Below are 18,427 nucleotides of genomic sequence, written 5' to 3' on the forward strand. Positions count from 1 at the left end.
AGATTTCAGGTGAATCTGGTAACAGCTAGGTTAAAGACCGGTGAAGATAGGTACCCACGGCTAGTGTAGATTTACACTTAAAGTGTTTCTGTGCGGCCGGGTGTGGTGGGGCATGCCTTTAATGCCACCACGTGGGAGACAGGAAGGTAGATCTCTGTGTGTTCGAGGCCAGCCTGTTCTACAGAATGAGTTTCAGAACAGCCAGATCTGTTACATGGAGAAAACTGTCTCGAAAAAAAAACATTTAAACAAACAAAAAATGTTTCTGTGCTGTGGAACACTGCCACTGATGGACATTTATATACTTGGCTCATAGTTCATGTAGTAGCAAAATTTCTTTTTCAGGATGGGAAAGATGTGACCTCAGCTGCCTCCTTCTCAAGAGTCTAATCAGTTAGTTGAAGTAGATAAAATCCACTTAATGGCCAGCTGATTTTTGCATATATTCAACAAATGTGCTCTTATCTCTTTACACCTAGCAACTTCAACAACACCAGCTACCAGTACTACGTGTACAGCCACAGTTCCACCACAGCCTCAGTACAGCTACCACGACATCAATGTCTATTCTCTTGCAGGCCTGGCACCACACATTACTCTAAACCCTACAGTAAGTAAAACTGATCTTTCCTGCTTTCTTTCTTTGTTGAAAAGATTGATTTATCGTGTGTGTGATTGCTTTACCTGCATGTATATATGTGTACTACATGCATGTCAGGTACATCAGATTTCCTGGAACTGGAGTTGTGGATGATTGTGAGCTACCAGATTGGTTCTGTGAATCGAACCCTGGTCTTCTACAAGAGCAGCAAGTGCCTAACCACTGGGCCTTCGCTGTTCACCATCTTCCCCTATGAGGTTTTTTGTTTTTTTTTGTTTGTTTTTTTTTTTCTTCTTCAAATGTCTTTAATCCCAGCACTCAGGAGGCACAGGCGGGCTGATCTCTGGGGAGTTGGCCAGCTTGTTTCAGCTTGTTTCACACAAATCCTCTGTGTGTGTGTGTGTGTGTGTGTGTGTGTGTGTGTGTGTGTGTGTGTGTGTGTGCGTGTGTGTGTGTGTGTGTGTGTGTGTGTGTATGTATTTTGAGGGATCTATAATGCATGTAGTACAAGTAGGATCCCCTTGCTTGTAAAAATAGTCTTTCAGTGGTTGGGATTCCTATTTGTTCCTCTTACCCTACTCCACAGTGATTTAATTATACCAGCAATAAAATCACGATTTTGTATAATCCATACATAGGTCAAAAGATTGTTGTTAATGTATGCTGTAGTAGTTTTTCTTTTGTTTCATTGTCATGTTACTTTGGCGTAGTATTAAACCATTTCTTTTGGCAGACTGCAGTTTGTACATTAGAATTTCTAAGCCACGAGTCTTTCACATTTATTTTTATTTGATATGTATGAGTGTTTTGTCTGCATGTGTTCTGTGCATGTCACATGTGTGCCTGAGGATCAGAAGGTGACACCAGATCCCCTGGAATTGGAATTACAGACCATTATAAAGCTGCCATGTGGGTGCTGGGAACCAAATCCTGGGGCCTCCACAAGAGAAGCAAGTGCTCTCAACCAATGAGCCGTCTTCTGTCCCTTAGAATTTACTTTTTTTGGTTGTTTGGCGTTTTTTTGTTTTTGTTTTTGGAGACAGTTTCTCTCTGAAACAGCCCTGGCTGTCCTGGAATTCGCTTTGTAGACCAGGCTGGCCTCAAACTCACAGAGATTTGCCTGCCTCTGCCTCCTGAGTGCTGGGATTAAAGACGTAAGCCACCAGCTCACAAGGAGCCAGCTGGCAAGGAATTGCCTTTTTAACAATTAATCTAGCCATAATTTTAAATTAGAAAGTCATGTGTCTATAAGTGAGTAATAGGTGTTTAAAGAGCAGTTTGCCTGTTAAAATTGAAGGGAATTTAAAAAAAAAGAAAGAAAACAAAAAAAAAAAACAAAACAAAACAACAGATTACAGGTTATACTGACAGCGCCGCCCCCCCCCCCCCCCCCGCCCCCGCCCCCGCCCGCTGCTCTGTAATTTGTATAGCATTGAAAGAATACGAGTCACTATCTGGGTGTCTTATTTCAATAATAAGCTGATGATGTGGTTTGTGCCTCTCTTTGTCCTTCCAGATCCCTTTGTTTCAGGCTCACCCACAATTGAAGCAGTGTGTGCGGCAAGCAATTGAACGGGCTGTCCAGGAGCTGGTCCATCCTGTGGTAGATCGGTCAATTAAGATTGCCATGACTACTTGTGAACAGATAGTCCGAAAGGATTTTGCCCTGGATTCTGAGGAATCTAGAATGCGGATAGCAGCTCATCACATGATGCGGAACTTGACAGCTGGAATGGCTATGATTACTTGCAGGGAGCCTTTACTGATGAGCATATCTACCAACCTAAAAAACAGTTTTGCCTCAGCCCTTCGTGTAAGTTGATTATTTTGTGTACCATCAAATTCATTACTTGTCTGCCAGAGTCAGTTTTTGCCTGTGGCATTGACTGTTACTATTTGATCCTAAAATAACCCATTTTTTTTTTTTTTTCTTTTTAAATGTCTTCCTCTTCCCCTCTTGGTGGAATCCATAGCTGTTTTCATGTTAGGGCACACTTTAGCACTGAAGTATACTTCAGTTCCTGGTCTTTAGATTACAAGTTGTGTCAAGCCAAGGATCACTTTTGTTTTTGTTTTTGTTTTGTTTTGTTTTTTTGTACATAGTTGTGTGCTCAGCGGTATTTAGCAGATACTCATTACCCAAGTATTTTCTTAAAGAAAGGAAGATTCTTTGAACAGGGTCATGATCACATATAGCCTTGGCTATCCTGAAGCTTATATAGAGAGAGACCAGCCTTCAATTTATAGAGATCCACCTGCTTCTGCCTCTTCAGTGCTGGGATCAAAGCATGTGTCACCCGCCTGGCTGAACACTTACTTACTTACTTACTTACTTACTTACTTACTTACTTACTTACTTATTTATTTATTTATTTATCTATCTATCTATCTATTTATTTATTTTTGAGAGACAGTAAACAATCTAAATTGTTATAGGTGAATTAAATTCTAGTAGTTGGAGTAGAGCATTATAAAGTGACTTAAAGTTACTTTGTATATATTGTCACCATACATTGTCTCTTCAAGTTACTCTTTTAAGTCTCAGGTGTCAGATTTAGGAATTCTTGTTTCTTTATTGTTACAGTATTGTTTAGTGTGATAACCACAAATTGATAAAATGTTTAAAAGTATTTTTATCTCACAGGTGAATGAATTACATATATTTGTAGGTAGTGGCTGATACATAAGTAGTACCAGAACTTGGAATGAACTGTTGATTGTATTGCATTTCCTGCAGTACTTTTTTTTTGAGACAGGGTTTATCTGTGTAGCTTTGTGCCTTTCCTGGAACTCGCTTTGTAGACCAGGCTGGCCTCGAACTCACAGAGATCCGTGTGCCGCTGCCTCCCGAGTGCTGGGATTAAAGGCATGCGCCACCACTGCCCGGCCCTGCAGTACATTTTAAGATTACTTTTTTCTTTCGTTTTGTGTTCTCAATAGACTGCATCTCCACAACAAAGGGAAATGATGGATCAGGCTGCTGCTCAGTTAGCTCAGGACAATTGTGAATTAGCTTGTTGTTTTATTCAGAAGACTGCAGTGGAGAAAGCAGGCCCTGAGATGGACAAGAGATTGGCAACTGTAAGTGTCTAGCATCTATCTTAAAGTTATGATTTCTTTCAATTTGAGGATGTGTCTCATAACAAGAACCTCAGTGACTTTTTTTGTTTGTAGGAATTTGAGCTGAGAAAACATGCTCGGCAAGAGGGACGGAGATACTGTGATCCTGTTGTGTTAACATACCAAGCGGAACGGATGCCGGAGCAAATCAGACTGAAAGTGAGAATTGAGGCTCTTGTCTCCTTGCTTCACCTTTGCTTTCTCTGTGTTACTGTTGCATGAGTGCCTCCTCAGAACTAGGGGAATGTGTCTAAATACTGCTTCTGAAGAAAGCATCTCTAGTAGCAATTCACTTTAAAATTTCCTGGAGCAGGTATGGAACTTCTTCCCATCCCCAGAGTTGCTCAGTGTTGGTATAAAAAGTTCATATACTTCTTAGTTTTTCTTTCCCAACATGGGCTTGGTTTTTCACATTTTCTGGTATTAATCCTTTTATTGATAGTTCCTTTTTGGTCCCAACATGATGGTGAGGGTCTAAGACAGCATCAAGGGAAAATTGCATGGCACAGTCCCACCTGAGGGATTTCTTAGTGATTATTGTTGAGATGGGGCTTCCATATACAACCCAGACCGTTTTAGTATTGTAAGCATCTGATCTCTGCTTCTCAAGTACTGGGATTGCAAGGTGTGCCAACATATGTTGCTCTATGAAACAATTGCTAATGACTTTAAGTGACAATGATTCTACCAGGAAAATGAGGAAACATCTTCTGTATGGCCTATGGGCATGAATGCTGGCATATGTTATATTAATGGTTCTATCAAACTCCTAATGCAAACTTTCAAAAAATAAGTTTCAGCTGGGCATGGTGGTACATGCCTTTAATTCTAGCAGAGGATTAATTCTCAGTTGGAGACCAGCCTGCCCCGTCTACATAGTGAGTTCTAGTTCTAAATAGAGAGACCCTGTCTCAACTCTCTCCAATCCAAAATAAAAAGTAAAAATAAGTGTCTTTTGATTGTGGAGTGGATTCTACCAAAAAAAGGCTTTCTTCTCCTAAGGTTGGCGGTGTGGACCCAAAGCAGCTAGCTGTTTATGAAGAGTTTGCACGAAATGTGCCTGGCTTCTTACCTACAAATGACTTAAGTCAGCCTACAGGATTTTTAGCTCAGCCCATGAAGGTAAATACCTCACTTGGATTAAATTAAGTGTTTATAGTATGAAATACAATTTTAAAATGTATCATTTTCTGCTTGGGAGCTTGTTACTGGGTATAAGGGAATGGAGCAATTGAGTTTTAGATGATCTTTGTTAAGTCAGCATGGCATATAGGCATTGTACTAAATTCTGGCATTAGCTTAACTGTTATTATTTAGCTCAGAATATCTTAACTCTTGATTTCCTTTGTAATTTTTTTGTTTATTTTATACTTAATTACATTTGAAGGGAGAGTTTTAAAGAGATTTAACAGAAGTTGAAAATATCAGGAAAACATTTTCCCCCTTGAGAAGTTGTGACCTGTTGCCTTCTTTGTTTCTGTTAGTTTTCTTTTCTCTTTTAGAAAGAATGATATAAAGTGCTTGTACTGAGTATGTGTTTTCTGAATGTTCTCTTCTCTTTTTTAAAATAATTGAAAATGTATTCATTATTAATTTCATGCATGTGAATATTTGGAGTATATTCACCTCTATTGTGCCCCCCATTTATCTTCCTCTATTTCCTCTGGAGCTGAATTTCCTCAATCTCTCCATTTTCATACCTCTTTTCTATTTATTTATTTTAAATAACCTGCTGATGGGCCAGAGAAATGGCTCAGTGGTGTAATAAGGCATTTGCCAACAAACTTGAAAACCTGCATTTTCCTCAGGATGGAGAAAACAGATTCCCACGAATTAGTTTCTGACCTCCACATCCATCCACATTCTCACAAAATAAGTGAATGATCCACTTAATTTAAGAAGGGAGACTTGCATGTTTGCATGGGTATGGGTAGAGTTTTCACTGGATCAGGCAATATAAACTACACCCCTAAAGAACAACTGTTCCCTCTCCCCAGAGCCATTAAGTAGGGGAGGGGCCCCATGTACTTCTCTCCCATCCGTGGTACAGTAATGTTGATGAGCTCCATCTTGTGCCTGTGACCAGAGCCTCTGTGACTTCTTATCATATCCAAAAGACTTTTGTAGCACACTTGTTAAAAATCTGCCTCTTAAACTTTTATTATTTAAGTATATATATTTATATAAATATATAAAAGTTAAATATTAAACCCAGTTTAAATATTCTCTGAGCCTTGGAGGAAGTGTGCTTCCATGACCACTCCTGCTTTCCCCTCCCTTTAACAGAACCCTGGGATTACAGACACATGCTACTGCACCCATCTTTACAGGCTTCTAGAGATTTGAACTCAGGTCTTTGTGGTTGCAGGGCACGCTCTTGATACACTAGGCTATCTTTTCCAGGCCAGTAGTATGTTTTTAATAGGAAAAGCACATTGCTGGGCATGGTGTTGCATGCATGCCTTTAATCTCAGCACTCTTGAGGCAAAGGTAGGCCAATCTCTGAGTTAGAGAGCCTGTCTGGTATATAAAGCGAGTTCAGGACAGTCACACAGGGAAACCCTGTTTTGAAAGATGAAAAAAGGAAAAGAACAGTGATGCTGTATTTTTCCTCTGTCCAGTCATGCATTATAACTTGGAAGACTTTGAAGTTGCAGAACGCTTACTGGATGACACACGTGCTGTGATCAGTCTTTTGCATTAATGATATTATATTCTCTGGTCACTTAATTATGTCAGTGCTATCTATTCTTTGCACTCTGAAACATCTCTGCTCCAGCCTTGCATTACCCCCACTTAGAATACAAAGACTGAATAGATCAGGAAGGGGCTTGTATATTTGAATGAAAAACATAAGCTGGAGAAATATGCCAAGGACTGACTTCTATTTCATTGGTACATTGTGTCAGTGAACAACCTTAAAAATGTTTGCTTATCTCTGGTTATTTCTTTTTCTAAAACAGCAAGCTTGGGCAACAGATGATGTAGCTCAGATTTATGATAAGTGTATTACAGAGCTGGAACAGCACCTACATGCCATTCCACCAACTTTGGCCATGAATCCTCAAGCCCAAGCTCTACGAAGCCTTTTGGAGGTTGTAGTGTTGTCTCGGAATTCTCGAGATGCGATAGCTGCTCTTGGATTACTGCAGAAGGTTTGTTTTAAGCTATTGCTTGTAGAAACAACTAGGTTTATAGACTTTGACCTGTACCTAAATCTATATTCTTGAAATTGAGTTTTAAAGATTAATATAAACCAAGTTTTGTTGACACTCCTCAGCGCTGTAGAATGTAGTTATTTATGGCAGTTAGAAGTGGCTAGGTGGGACATCTTTTCCATATGATAATATTTTCTTGGAAGTATGATGAATGGAAAAACTATAAGAAGACATACCTTTTGATTTTAAGTAAATTGATAGAAGTGTTTGGGGAATGGGCATGTTAGATTAGGAAGACCTTAATAAACTTTTGACTGCATAGAGACTTAAGACAGCAAATAATAATGATTAAGTTTAAACTAGATAGAAGTTGAGAGTGGAGATAAGAATTTTGAAGCTTCAGAAATTATGTAATTGTTTGTGTTTGATTTCCAGCTTGCATAGTTAGTCGAGTCCTGTATTTTCCATGGTTGTGAATACTTTCTTCTGTTCATAGGCTGTAGAGGGTTTATTAGATGCCACAAGTGGTGCTGATGCTGACCTATTGCTGCGATACAGGGAGTGCCACCTCTTGGTACTAAAAGCTTTGCAGGATGGCAGGGCATACGGATCACCATGGTGCAACAAACAGATCACAAGGTGGGTAACCTTAGTAAACCAATCATTACTGGGCTAATTTTATCATTATTTTAGGTTTTTAATTTTTATTTTACATACATGAATGTTTTGCTTGCATGCATTATGCATTGCATGCTTGCATGTGTACTACTATGTGTGTGCCTGGAGCCTGCAGAGGACTCCAGAGCCCCTGAAATTGGCATGAAGGGTGATTTGTGAGCCACCGTGTGGGTGCTGGATAATTGAACCTGGGTCTTTTGCAAGAACAAAAAGTATTCTAAACCACTGAGCCATCTCTAATCCCCATGGACTGGCTTTTAATATACATAGCCTATTTATTTCTAGATGTTTTTCTTTTGCCTACAAGATAAATGGGGCTTTCAGTTTCCTGATTCTAAGGGGTAAGAATTGTTGAGTGGTTCCAATATGTGCCTTTCAGGAATACATTTTAAGTCATCTCTTTTCATTTCACAGTTAGTGGCATTTATGGTAAATACTTTAGTGCCTTGAATGAAATCCCTCCTACTTCTCAAAATTTGAAAGCAAAGCCTGGGCTGTCTTTTTGTTTGTTTGTTTGTGTGTTTTTTGAGACAGGGTTTTTCTGTGTAGTTTGGGTGCCTGTCCTGGCTCTCACTCTGTAGACCAGGCTGGCCTTGAACTCACAGAGATTCACCTGGCTCTGCCTCCTGAGTGCTGGGATTAAAGGCTGTGCCACTGCTGCCTGGCTCGCCTCAGCTGTCTTAACATTAAGACTTAATTGCATTGGCTGGAGCTGTTTACTGAGTACCTCATAAGTGCTAAGCCTAGGTTGTATTTCAATATCCCTAGCCTGCTTTTACTCTTTTAGTTAGTTGGTTAGTTGTTGGGTGTTTTGTTTTGTTTTGGTGGTCTTTTTTGTTTTGAGTTTGTTTTTTGTGTGGGTTTTTTTGTTTGGTTTTTGCAGTTGTTGCTTAAGACATCTTTGTGTAGAACACATTGCCAATATGGTTAGTATGGGTAAAATACTGTCTTTTTTAGGTGCCTAATTGAATGTCGAGATGAATATAAATATAATGTAGAAGCTGTGGAGTTGTTAATTCGAAATCATTTGGTTAACATGCAGCAATATGATCTTCATCTCGCTCAGGTATGGAAGAAATTTAACTTGAGTGGACTAAAGGATTTAGGGAGTGCTTTTATCTTAATTGTTATCTCTCTCAAATTTGCTGTGTTGCCAGTCAATGGAGAATGGCTTAAACTACATGGCCGTGGCATTTGCTATGCAATTGGTAAAAATTCTGCTGGTGGATGAAAGGAGTGTTGCCCATATTACTGAGGCAGATCTATTCCATACCATTGAAACCCTCATGAGGATTAATGCTCATTCCAGAGGCAATGCTCCAGAAGGGTAAGAATGAAATGCTTTGCTTTCCTTGTGCACTCAGCGGTCTCTAAGAGCTTTAGAAATTAATGTACACACTAACATTATTTTGTGACTGTTTCACCTAAAACAATTTTAATTAGGCCTAATGTCCTGAAAGTGTGAATGCTTAATCACTTGCCTTCTTGATAACAGAGCTGTGTATACAGTGATTGATGAGTGGGCACCTGGAGATCAATTTCAGTCAGTGAAATGCTTGCAGGAAGATCTAAGTCCAGTCCCTAGCAAGCTCCCAACCTTAAAGCAAAGTGTATTGATACACACTTGGAATTCTGGGCTAGACATAAAGGTGGTATAACCTAATCAGCAAGTCCGGTCCCAGTAAGAAACTTTTTCAAAAAACAACATGGACAAATCCTGCAGCAATAATAACCGAAGGTTGTCCTCCAGCCTCCACAAGAATGTGCACATGCATTTGTGTGTACACGCAGGAATGTACACGACACAAAGCAAAGTGTAGCTGTGCACACTGGTAAGGTCAGCACTGGGGAGGCAGAGACAGGCAGGTCTTAGGACTCATTGACCAGCCAGCCTAGCGTACCTGAGTTTCCCAAGTTCTGATAAATGGTCCAGTTGTGTATCTATAAAATAAAGAACAGTGGGTTAACTGATTTTCAATCTGAATTTATCATACTAGATTACCCCAGCTGATGGAAGTAGTGCGATCCAACTATGAAGCAATGATTGATCGTGCTCATGGAGGCCCTAACTTTATGATGCATTCTGGGATCTCTCAAGCCTCAGAATATGATGACCCTCCAGGCCTGAGGGAGAAGGCAGAGTATCTTCTGAGGGAATGGGTGAATCTATACCATTCAGCAGCAGCTGGCCGTGACAGTACCAAAGCTTTCTCTGCGTTTGTTGGACAGGTAGAGCTTTTGGAAAGAAAGGTGCTTTTTATTCAACATAAGTAGGGTGTGATAACTCCAATATTAAAGTTCAGTATTGTATTCCTGTGGTCAGAATTATCTCCATATTCATGCAAACAAAAATATCACGACCGTGCTCTGTTAAATTAATATGGCCTATGTGTATTTCCTCATTATCGATCATAGCTACTGTAAATACAGCATTCCTACTCCTTTAGTCCTATTTATCCCATTCTAGTTGTCATAGCTACAATGTGTGGTGGGTTAGAAAATGAATAATGAGCTACAAAATATTATTTTACTAATAGTCACCAGGGATGGATTTTGAGCCAATACATTAAAATTTTAGAATATCGTGTGTGTGTGTGTCTGTCTATCTCTGTCTCTGTCTCTCTCTATCTCACTCTCACTCTCTCTGTGGGTGTGGTTTTACGAGACAGAGTTTCTGTGTGTAACCTTGGCTGTCCTAGAACTCACTCTGTAGAGCAGGATAGCTTTGAACTCACAGAGATCCCCCTGCTTCTGCCTCCCAAGTGCTGGGATTAAAGGCCTGTGCCACCACACCCAGGCTAGCACATTTTGAAAACAAGATACAACAAATCCCTATTTAGTCATAGAGTTTTTATTACATTTTTTTCTAGTATATTTATTGAATCTGATGCAAATTGAAGTTTGAAAGTGTTGGGAATGGAGCTGCTTTCTAAAAATCAGGCTTATCAAGTGTCTTAATAAGAGACAGACAACTAAGGCAACTCTTAGAAATTAAAGCAGTTAATTGGGAACTTGCTTACAGATGTTGGAGTATGGTGGCATGCATGGCACTGGTGGAGCAGTAGCTGAGAGAGACATCCTGGGCCTGGCATAGACTTTTGAAACGGGAGCAGCAGTGCCATCCTGCAACACTGTCTCAAAAAAAAAAAACCCACCCCTAGTGACACACCTCCTCCAACAAGGCCAAACCTCTAATCCTTCTCAAATAGTACTAAGCATCCAAATATATGAGTCCATGGCGAATTAAGTGGTTTTGGTGGCCTAGAGAGATGACTAGGCAGTTCAGAGCACATGCTTTGTACTGTTCTTGCAGAGGACTGAAGTTTAGTTCCTTGTGCTGACATTGGGTAGCTAACTCCAGCTCCAGGGACACGTCACATCTCTGGTCTTGGCAGACATCTGCACTCATGTGCACACATCTGCACCATTGAACACAAGTGCACACCAACAAGCATGCGTGAGCTCTCAAACATAATAAAAGTAAATATTTAAAAAAATAAGCAGTTTACAGAATAAAGTGGAAAAAAATAGTCATGGTCCATTTTGTATTGTGTTTTTGTTCATTACTGGCTGTTTTCAGTGATACGGGAACAAAGAGGAGGAATTAGTTTCCTAGAACTTGTCAGGAAAAGTAGTTTCTTGAACTGGCCTTAGAATTTCTTTAATAAAACTATACAATATTGTTCAGTAAACTATAACACTTGACTATTTTTTTTTGTTTCCTCAAATTGAAACCAAAAGTTGGTTGTTTGCCAAAGAAAGATTAATTAGTTCTGTTTTTAAATACCTGACAATTAAGTGAACTTGTTAAGAATTGAATTCACTTTTCAGCATGAATGAGACTAGTAAACTATGTCATGTAAATTTCTTCGCTAAAAGAATCCAGGAAATTCTAAAACATAGGTCCATTGAAAAGGTATCATCTTATGTTTATAGTTTGATTTCTCATTCCATTGGAAGAAATTCAAATGCGTGGGAGTTTGTGGCATTGCTGTGTCGTGGTTATGGATGTGGTTCTTGTCTAGCTTCTCGTTTGCTGTCACCTGTTTCTCTTGGGGAGCTGCTGCAATAGACCTTCTGGGGAATTTCTTTTTACTTCTTGTGCTTTGCCATGCACATGTTCTTTCTTCCACTGCAAAGTTTTCACATTTCAGTGTGGAATAAGATCCTTTTGTTGGCCTTCCGTCTTGGCTTGGGTACATTGTTTTCATAATTCAACCTGTTTAGCTGTTCTATTGTTTATCAAGATAATAGTTTAAGATTTCCAAGATGACCTTATAGGACACTCCTGCCCCCCAATTGGGTCTTAGATTGTTTAGTAAGCACTCACCCCATAGTTCTGCTGCTTCAATGTTACTTCCCCTGTTGCTTTCTTTTTTAAAATTTATTTATTTATTTATTTATTGAGACAGTGTTGCTGTGTAGCTCTGCCTAATCTGAAACTCGCCTTTTCCAGGAATTATAACAGTATAAAAGATCATTATATTAAATAACATAATTTTGAGTATTTATTCAATAAATTAATGATTTCTCTGCAGATGGCTGGAGTTTCAAAAGCTTTGCCACTGGTTAAATAAGAGGCGGGTGTCTGAGAAGTGTTACTTATGTGAAGTTAAATGTACAAGCAACTGAGTCTCCCTGGGAGAACAATATATTAACACCTTGAGAGTTTCTAAAAGTTAGCTTTATTTATGTAATTTTCCAGATTATTTGTAGATACCCTCTTGTTCAAGCTTAATGGTATCTCTTTGTTCAGTCTTCTCCATGAATTAAAACTGGAAGGAACTCTGCCATGGCTCCTTAATAATAGGGGAGTCATTTTTCTGATGGCATCCTTTGACAGAGTAAGAATTAGAAGTGGAAATAAGCTAGCGTGTGGCTGTTTGAGAGCTGACGTGTAAAGTGATTTTGAGTGTGGACTCACCGCGCTGGTTGCTTGTTCCCACTGCAGATGCACCAACAAGGAATACTTAAGACCGATGACCTCATAACAAGGTTTTTTCGTCTTTGCACTGAAATGTGTGTTGAAATCAGTTACCGTGCTCAAGCGGAGCAGCAGCACAATCCTGCTGCCAATCCCACCATGATCCGAGCCAAGTGCTATCACAACCTCGATGCCTTTGTCCGCCTCATTGCACTGTTGGTGAAGCACTCTGGGGAGGCCACCAACACTGTCACAAAGATCAATCTGCTGAACAAGGTCTGTCTGGAGTCCTTTCTTGACCCTTAGATTTTTGTGTTCTTTTTTTCTGCTCCATTGTATTATGTGTCGTTCCCCCACCCCACCCCCAGACACACACACATAAACACCACACACCCTTTGTTATTGTTTGAGACAGGGTCTCACTGTGTAGCCCTGGCTGGCTGTCATTATGTAGACAGGGCTGGCCTCAAATCTCAGTCTGCCTGCCTCTGCCTTCCAAGTGTTGTGATTAAGGGGCATGCATCATCACCCCCAGCCCCCAAAACCTTTTGTAGTAGCTTTTTTCCATCCAAAAATGAAATATAAGAGATAATACCCACCATAGTTAAGAGAAAATAGTGTTTAACAGAATTAAAAAGTGAGAGAATCATAATGTATTTTGGTGTGTTGGTGCTTTGATGATGATGGTGATGATCCCATCAGGAGCTAGCAGGTATGTGGCATCTTCCCACCCCCAATTCTGTCTGGATGGCAAGACCAATGCCAGGAGTGACATTTATTACTGACCTGATTTGTACAGTGGGATTCTTAAAAAGTTGGATATTAAACTAGTGCAGGAATGGGTAAACCTTGACCGTAGATTGTGCTCTTGCAGAAATACAAGTAGGTCCTTACTCCCCACCCCACCCCCACCCCCAGTCAGTGTGCAGACTGAGTGGAATGCAGACCTACTTCATGTCAAGAGAGGGTGAAAACCATTTTCTCCTTGTTGACATTAAGTCACATTAGAAGATTTAACATTGTTGGATTTCAATATGATGAAATGGGAGAGACATTCAGGTTTCTATAGCTTCAGAAAAATCAGTGGCATTTGTGGAGAATATAGAAGTTTTCAATATTGGTCCAGTGATAATCAAATTCAAAGTCAAACAAATGTCCCTTTGACTGCCAGCATAGAAATTTGTGTTCAAGTAGCATGTATCTTTTCCTTCATTGTTGATAGAGTGCAGGGTAAGCCTGTCCTTTGGTGCAGTCTTGTAAGTATTTGGAAGATTGGGTGAGGCCGGAACATCACAAAATGAAGCTTGCAAGTTCAGAGTCTACTTTTGGGCATCTTAGTGAGACCTTGTCGCAAAAGTAAAGAAAAGCCTGAAGATAGCACTCAAGTGATAGAATACTTAACCTAGTGTTTGTGAGGGCCTAGGTTCAATTCAAGAATACAAGATCAAAGAGTCATGATTTAGCTGGGTGGTGGTGACACCCACCTTTAATCCCATCACTTGGGAGGCAGAGGCAGGCAGATTTCTGTGAGTTTGAGGGCAGCCTGATCTACACAGTGAGTTCCAAGACAGCCAGGAACACACAGAGAAAACCCTGTCTCAAAAAACCAATCTAAATAAATAAGTAAAATTAAAAATCATAAATTGAAAGCACCAGGTGGTTTATGTCTGTGACTGATGAGCTATAATCTGTGTATTTTGTCTAGGTTCTCGGTATAGTAGTGGGAGTTCTCCTACAGGATCATGATGTGCGGCAGAGTGAATTTCAGCAGCTTCCCTACCATAGGATTTTTATTATGCTGCTGTTGGAGCTCAATGCACCTGAGCATGTGTTGGAAACCATTAATTTCCAGACTCTTACAGCTTTCTGGTGAGTGGTGGGTTAGTAGAGATTTCCATTTATTGTTGTTTGACACAGTGTCTTAGAACTCAGATTGCCCTCCAGAGTTCCTATGCTGCTAAGGCTGGAATTACAGGCATGTGCCCCCACACTCAACTTGATTGTTAGTCTTTGTTTTTTGATGGTGGTTCTCACTGGGTAGCACAGGCTTTGCCGTGTGCCTTGCTAAGATTTAAGGACTATTTATTGGTTTAGTGTAGTAAAAATCAGGTAGAACATTGGTATGTTTGGGAACAAATTGGTATTTTGTAAAGTAACTTGCATGTTGTCTACATTCATGTGTTTACTATATTTAAGTTTGAGCTTCTGAAATTTTTCTTTCAGCAATACATTCCACATCTTAAGGCCTACCAAAGCTCCTGGCTTTGTATATGCTTGGCTTGAATTGATCTCCCATCGGATCTTTATTGCAAGAATGTTGGCACATACGCCACAGCAGAAGGTGTGGCTGCAGTTTATCTCCTACAGATGAAGCCTGTAACTACCTGGGGCTTACTAGCACTGTTTGTGTCGATTTCTATTAGTTACTTAGTAGTAGTTTAATTTTTCCAAGTGTGTTACTTGGTAATTATTAAATGTCCCGTCACAGCATGTAAAGAGGCATATCAAGTACTTGACTACATCTAAAGGCTTTCTTGGGTGACCAGATATGCTTCTCTAGCTTTGTTGTGGACTGTCTCTTTTGGTCTCTTACTGCTTTGCATTGTTAACAATACTTAATATGAGAAGTTTCTCATTTTGCAATTAAATGGCAAAAGAGTACTACATATAGTACCTTCATTTGGCCCTTGAGACCAGAAGGAAATGTAACTACTATGTGTTGAAGTAAACTGGGCAAGAAAGTGAAATAATCACTTAATGAACTTGATTTTGTCCTGTGATTTCCATATGCAAACCAAGGCACACAGACACATGCATGGTGTGCACACAAGAAGATGAAATACAATTGGTGTGGTTGGGACATACATAGTAAGCAGGCCACTTCTGGCTGAAAGTATAGAATTGATGCTGTAAATTCAGCAAGGTTATTTACTAGGAGTTGGGAATAAGAAAAGAAATAGTTGAGCTCCAGAACTTGAAAGAAGGAATTATAGAAACCAGCCTGCAGTTGATTTGGTATTTTATGTGAAATTAAATTTCCTCAAGGTGGTCTCCTTTCTCTTAGGTTTTTGTTTTGTTTTGTTTGTTTGTTTTTTGAGACAGGGTTTCTCTGTGTAGTTTTGATGCCTGTCCTGGATCTCGCTCTGTAGACCAGGCTGGCCTCGAACTCACAGAGATTTGCCTGACTCTGCCTCCCAAGTTCTGGGGTTAAAGTCGTGCGCCTCCACAGCCTGACTCTCTTAGTTTTCTTGCAGGCACAAAGATAAATACGGCCCACAATCTCTGGGATCCTCTTATTCCAGAAAACATCATCCACTACCTTAATCCTTAGTCTTTTTATTTTGTTGAATGTTTGTGTTCCTGTGTATGAGAGTTACAGACATGTTCCCCACCACACTGAGCTAATACTATGAGAGGTCCTGACACATCAGTGTTCTCCATTTAACACAGTGTAGTGACTTGGGCAACTTTTTGGTAGCTGAACAACTTCTACATGTCACTACAACTCATACACGTTTCTTTATTTCAGGGGTGGCCTATGTATGCACAGCTGTTGATTGATTTATTCAAGTATTTAGCGCCTTTCCTTAGAAATGTGGAACTCACTAAACCTATGCAAATCCTCTACAAGGTAATTTTTTTATTTACAAATAACTGAATTTTTTTTTTTTTTAATGTGGTCTGTTGTTATTAAGCTTTTACAGAACACAGGATGCTCAGAGGCCTTATGTAAGGATACTCCAGTGTTAGAAGTGCCTCTCTCAGTTTAGGGTTTTGGTGGAAAGTTGGTTTTCCCCCATCCTTTATATAAATCTCCTCTGCTTCCCCCCCCCCCCCCCCCCAACCAGTTTAGCAATTGGTACAGTCTCACTGGGAATTCAACTTTTATTTCCTTAATGTTTTTTTATGTTTGTTTTTTTTAACATTTTTCCTTAGATTTATTTTAGGTGTGACTTTTGCATGCATGCATGTATATGCAGCATGTGTGTTCCTGGGGCTCAACGAATGCAGAAGAGGATGTTGGAGCCCCTGGACTGGTGTAACAGATGGTTATGAGCCACCATGTGGGTGCTAGGAATCAAACCCTGGTTCTCTGCAAGAGCAGCAGGTGTTCTTAACTGCTGAGCCATCTCTCCACAGATGCTTATTTCTTGAGGCAGAGCCTCATTATTTAGCCCTAGTTTCCCTAAAACTTAGAGAGCCTCCTGTCTCTCCTGCTGGAATTAAAGGCATGTACCTACCACCTGATGACTTTAATGATTTCTTAATGAGATTTTCGTGTATGAATGTACCCTTTCTGTGATGTTCCTTCCAGTAGTTTGCCCGTGTTCCCCTGGGATTGTTCGCATCTTGGAGTTTTAATTGCTTTTCTATGGCACTGGGGATCAAACTTAGGGCCTTCTTACACATAGTAGGCTATCTCAGGTTGCTAAGGAGTTCTTGCCACCTGTGTATCAGAATTGTTGAATTTCCTAAACTTCTCAAGAACTATCAAAAGCTAGCTTTGATCTCACCGCATTTTCAGTTGATGTATGTCCCGTCCCAACTCCCTTTAAACTTTGCTAGATTTTGTTCTCTTTCTAGCTTCTGAGGATAGATGCTGCATCGTTGTATTGTTTTTGTGCAGAATATATTGTTGCACTTTATTTAAGGCTCCAGCTCCCAAAGCTAATTTTTCTTTTCAAGACAAGGTTTCTCTGTGTAACTTTGCACCTTTCCTGGAACTCACTTTGTAGACCAGGCTGGCCTCGAACTCACAGAGATCCACCTGCCTCTGTCTCCCGAGTGCTAGGATTAAAGGCGTGCGCCATCACCACCCAGCCTCAAAGCTAATTTTTCATGGTTTCATTTTCTACTTGTAATTATTTTTATAATCTTAACTATATTTGTTGATTAAAGCCTATAGATTTTTTGTTTGTTTGTTTTCGTTACTAACATGTACTTTTGGCATTTTTGACCTGAGTTAAAATTCATGATAGAGGAAAAAATACTGCTTTCTTAGTGTGGAACATTTTTCCTTTTTATGTAGGGTACTCTAAGAGTGCTGCTAGTTCTTTTGCATGATTTCCCAGAGTTCCTTTGTGATTACCATTATGGGTTCTGTGATGTGATCCCTCCTAATTGTATCCAGTTAAGAAATTTGATCCTGAGTGCCTTCCCAAGAAATATGAGGCTCCCAGACCCATTCACTCCTAATCTGAAGGTAAAGTTTTAACATGTTTTGCTTTTTTTTTTCTTTTCGACTTTAGTTCTAATCTATGTATGTGTGTGTGTGAGTTTATGTGTACCATGTGCATGTAGAAGTCTGTAGAGGCCGGAAGTGGACCCTTTGAAGTAGAATCAGAGATTGTGAGCTGCCATGTAGGTAATGGGAACTGAAATTAGGTCCTCTGCAAGAAAAGCAGTGCTCTTAACCACTGGGCTATCTTTGCAGCTCCTAAAGGAAGGGTGTTTTTTTTTTTTTGTTTGTTTGTTTTATTTTAATATTTCAGCCCTTTCTCTGATCAGCCTGTTTAAAATCACTGTATTTAATGCCCCCCTCTCCAACACATGTGTGCTTTAGGTAATGGTTCTGTTAGGGTAGCTAATTGTTATTAGTCTTGATGGGTGAGATATTATCCCTGAATATTGGTTCATACTATTTTTCTGCTTACTGTCTCTCATAATTTTGACATTGAATTGAGGTATAATTATTGGACCCCAGACTAAATGTTGGGCAATTGCTGGTCCCTTGCTGCATAATTGAAGAACAAACTAGTCTTTGCAGTGTCTATAGTTTACAGGTTTCAATGTGCATGTGTTTAAGTTGTTTTAAGGAAAGAAACCACTTAAAAATCATACCACCATTAACATAAATACTAGCTTTTTTTTTCAATTATAACTATTTTTAACTTCATAATTCAGTGGCATGAATTCAAGATATTAATTACAATCATGATATTCACT

General features: G+C 39.7%; 1 protein-coding gene across 7 annotated transcripts in view; it reads left to right on the plus strand.

The window, feature by feature from the left end:
- The window catches only part of Cnot1 (CCR4-NOT transcription complex subunit 1), an 85,033-nt gene that overhangs the window by 58,680 nt on the left and 7,926 nt on the right, over positions 1-18,427 (plus strand). For 4 of the 7 annotated variants that reach the window (XM_052727044.1, XM_052727042.1, XM_052727041.1 and 1 more), the window contains exons 30-44: positions 480-610; positions 2,118-2,414; positions 3,542-3,682; positions 3,776-3,880; positions 4,724-4,843; positions 6,685-6,876; positions 7,376-7,518; positions 8,515-8,623; positions 8,715-8,884; positions 9,555-9,807; positions 12,509-12,757; positions 14,187-14,350; positions 14,705-14,822; positions 16,011-16,112; positions 17,511-17,684. In XM_052727044.1, the coding sequence (XP_052583004.1) occupies positions 480-610; positions 2,118-2,414; positions 3,542-3,682; positions 3,776-3,880; positions 4,724-4,843; positions 6,685-6,876; positions 7,376-7,518; positions 8,515-8,623; positions 8,715-8,884; positions 9,555-9,807; positions 12,509-12,757; positions 14,187-14,350; positions 14,705-14,822; positions 16,011-16,112; positions 17,511-17,684 (2,468 nt within the window). The remainder of the gene's footprint in view (positions 1-479; positions 611-2,117; positions 2,415-3,541; positions 3,683-3,775; positions 3,881-4,723; positions 4,844-6,684; positions 6,877-7,375; positions 7,519-8,514; positions 8,624-8,714; positions 8,885-9,554; positions 9,808-12,508; positions 12,758-14,186; positions 14,351-14,704; positions 14,823-16,010; positions 16,113-17,510; positions 17,685-18,427) is intronic. The other 3 variants (XM_052727046.1, XM_052727048.1, XM_052727045.1) reach the window with 1 other exon arrangement.

This window comes from Peromyscus californicus, unplaced genomic scaffold, assembly GCF_007827085.1.
Source record: "Peromyscus californicus insignis strain IS unplaced genomic scaffold, ASM782708v3 Scaffold_8__1_contigs__length_139910024, whole genome shotgun sequence".
NCBI lineage: Eukaryota > Metazoa > Chordata > Mammalia > Rodentia > Cricetidae > Peromyscus > Peromyscus californicus.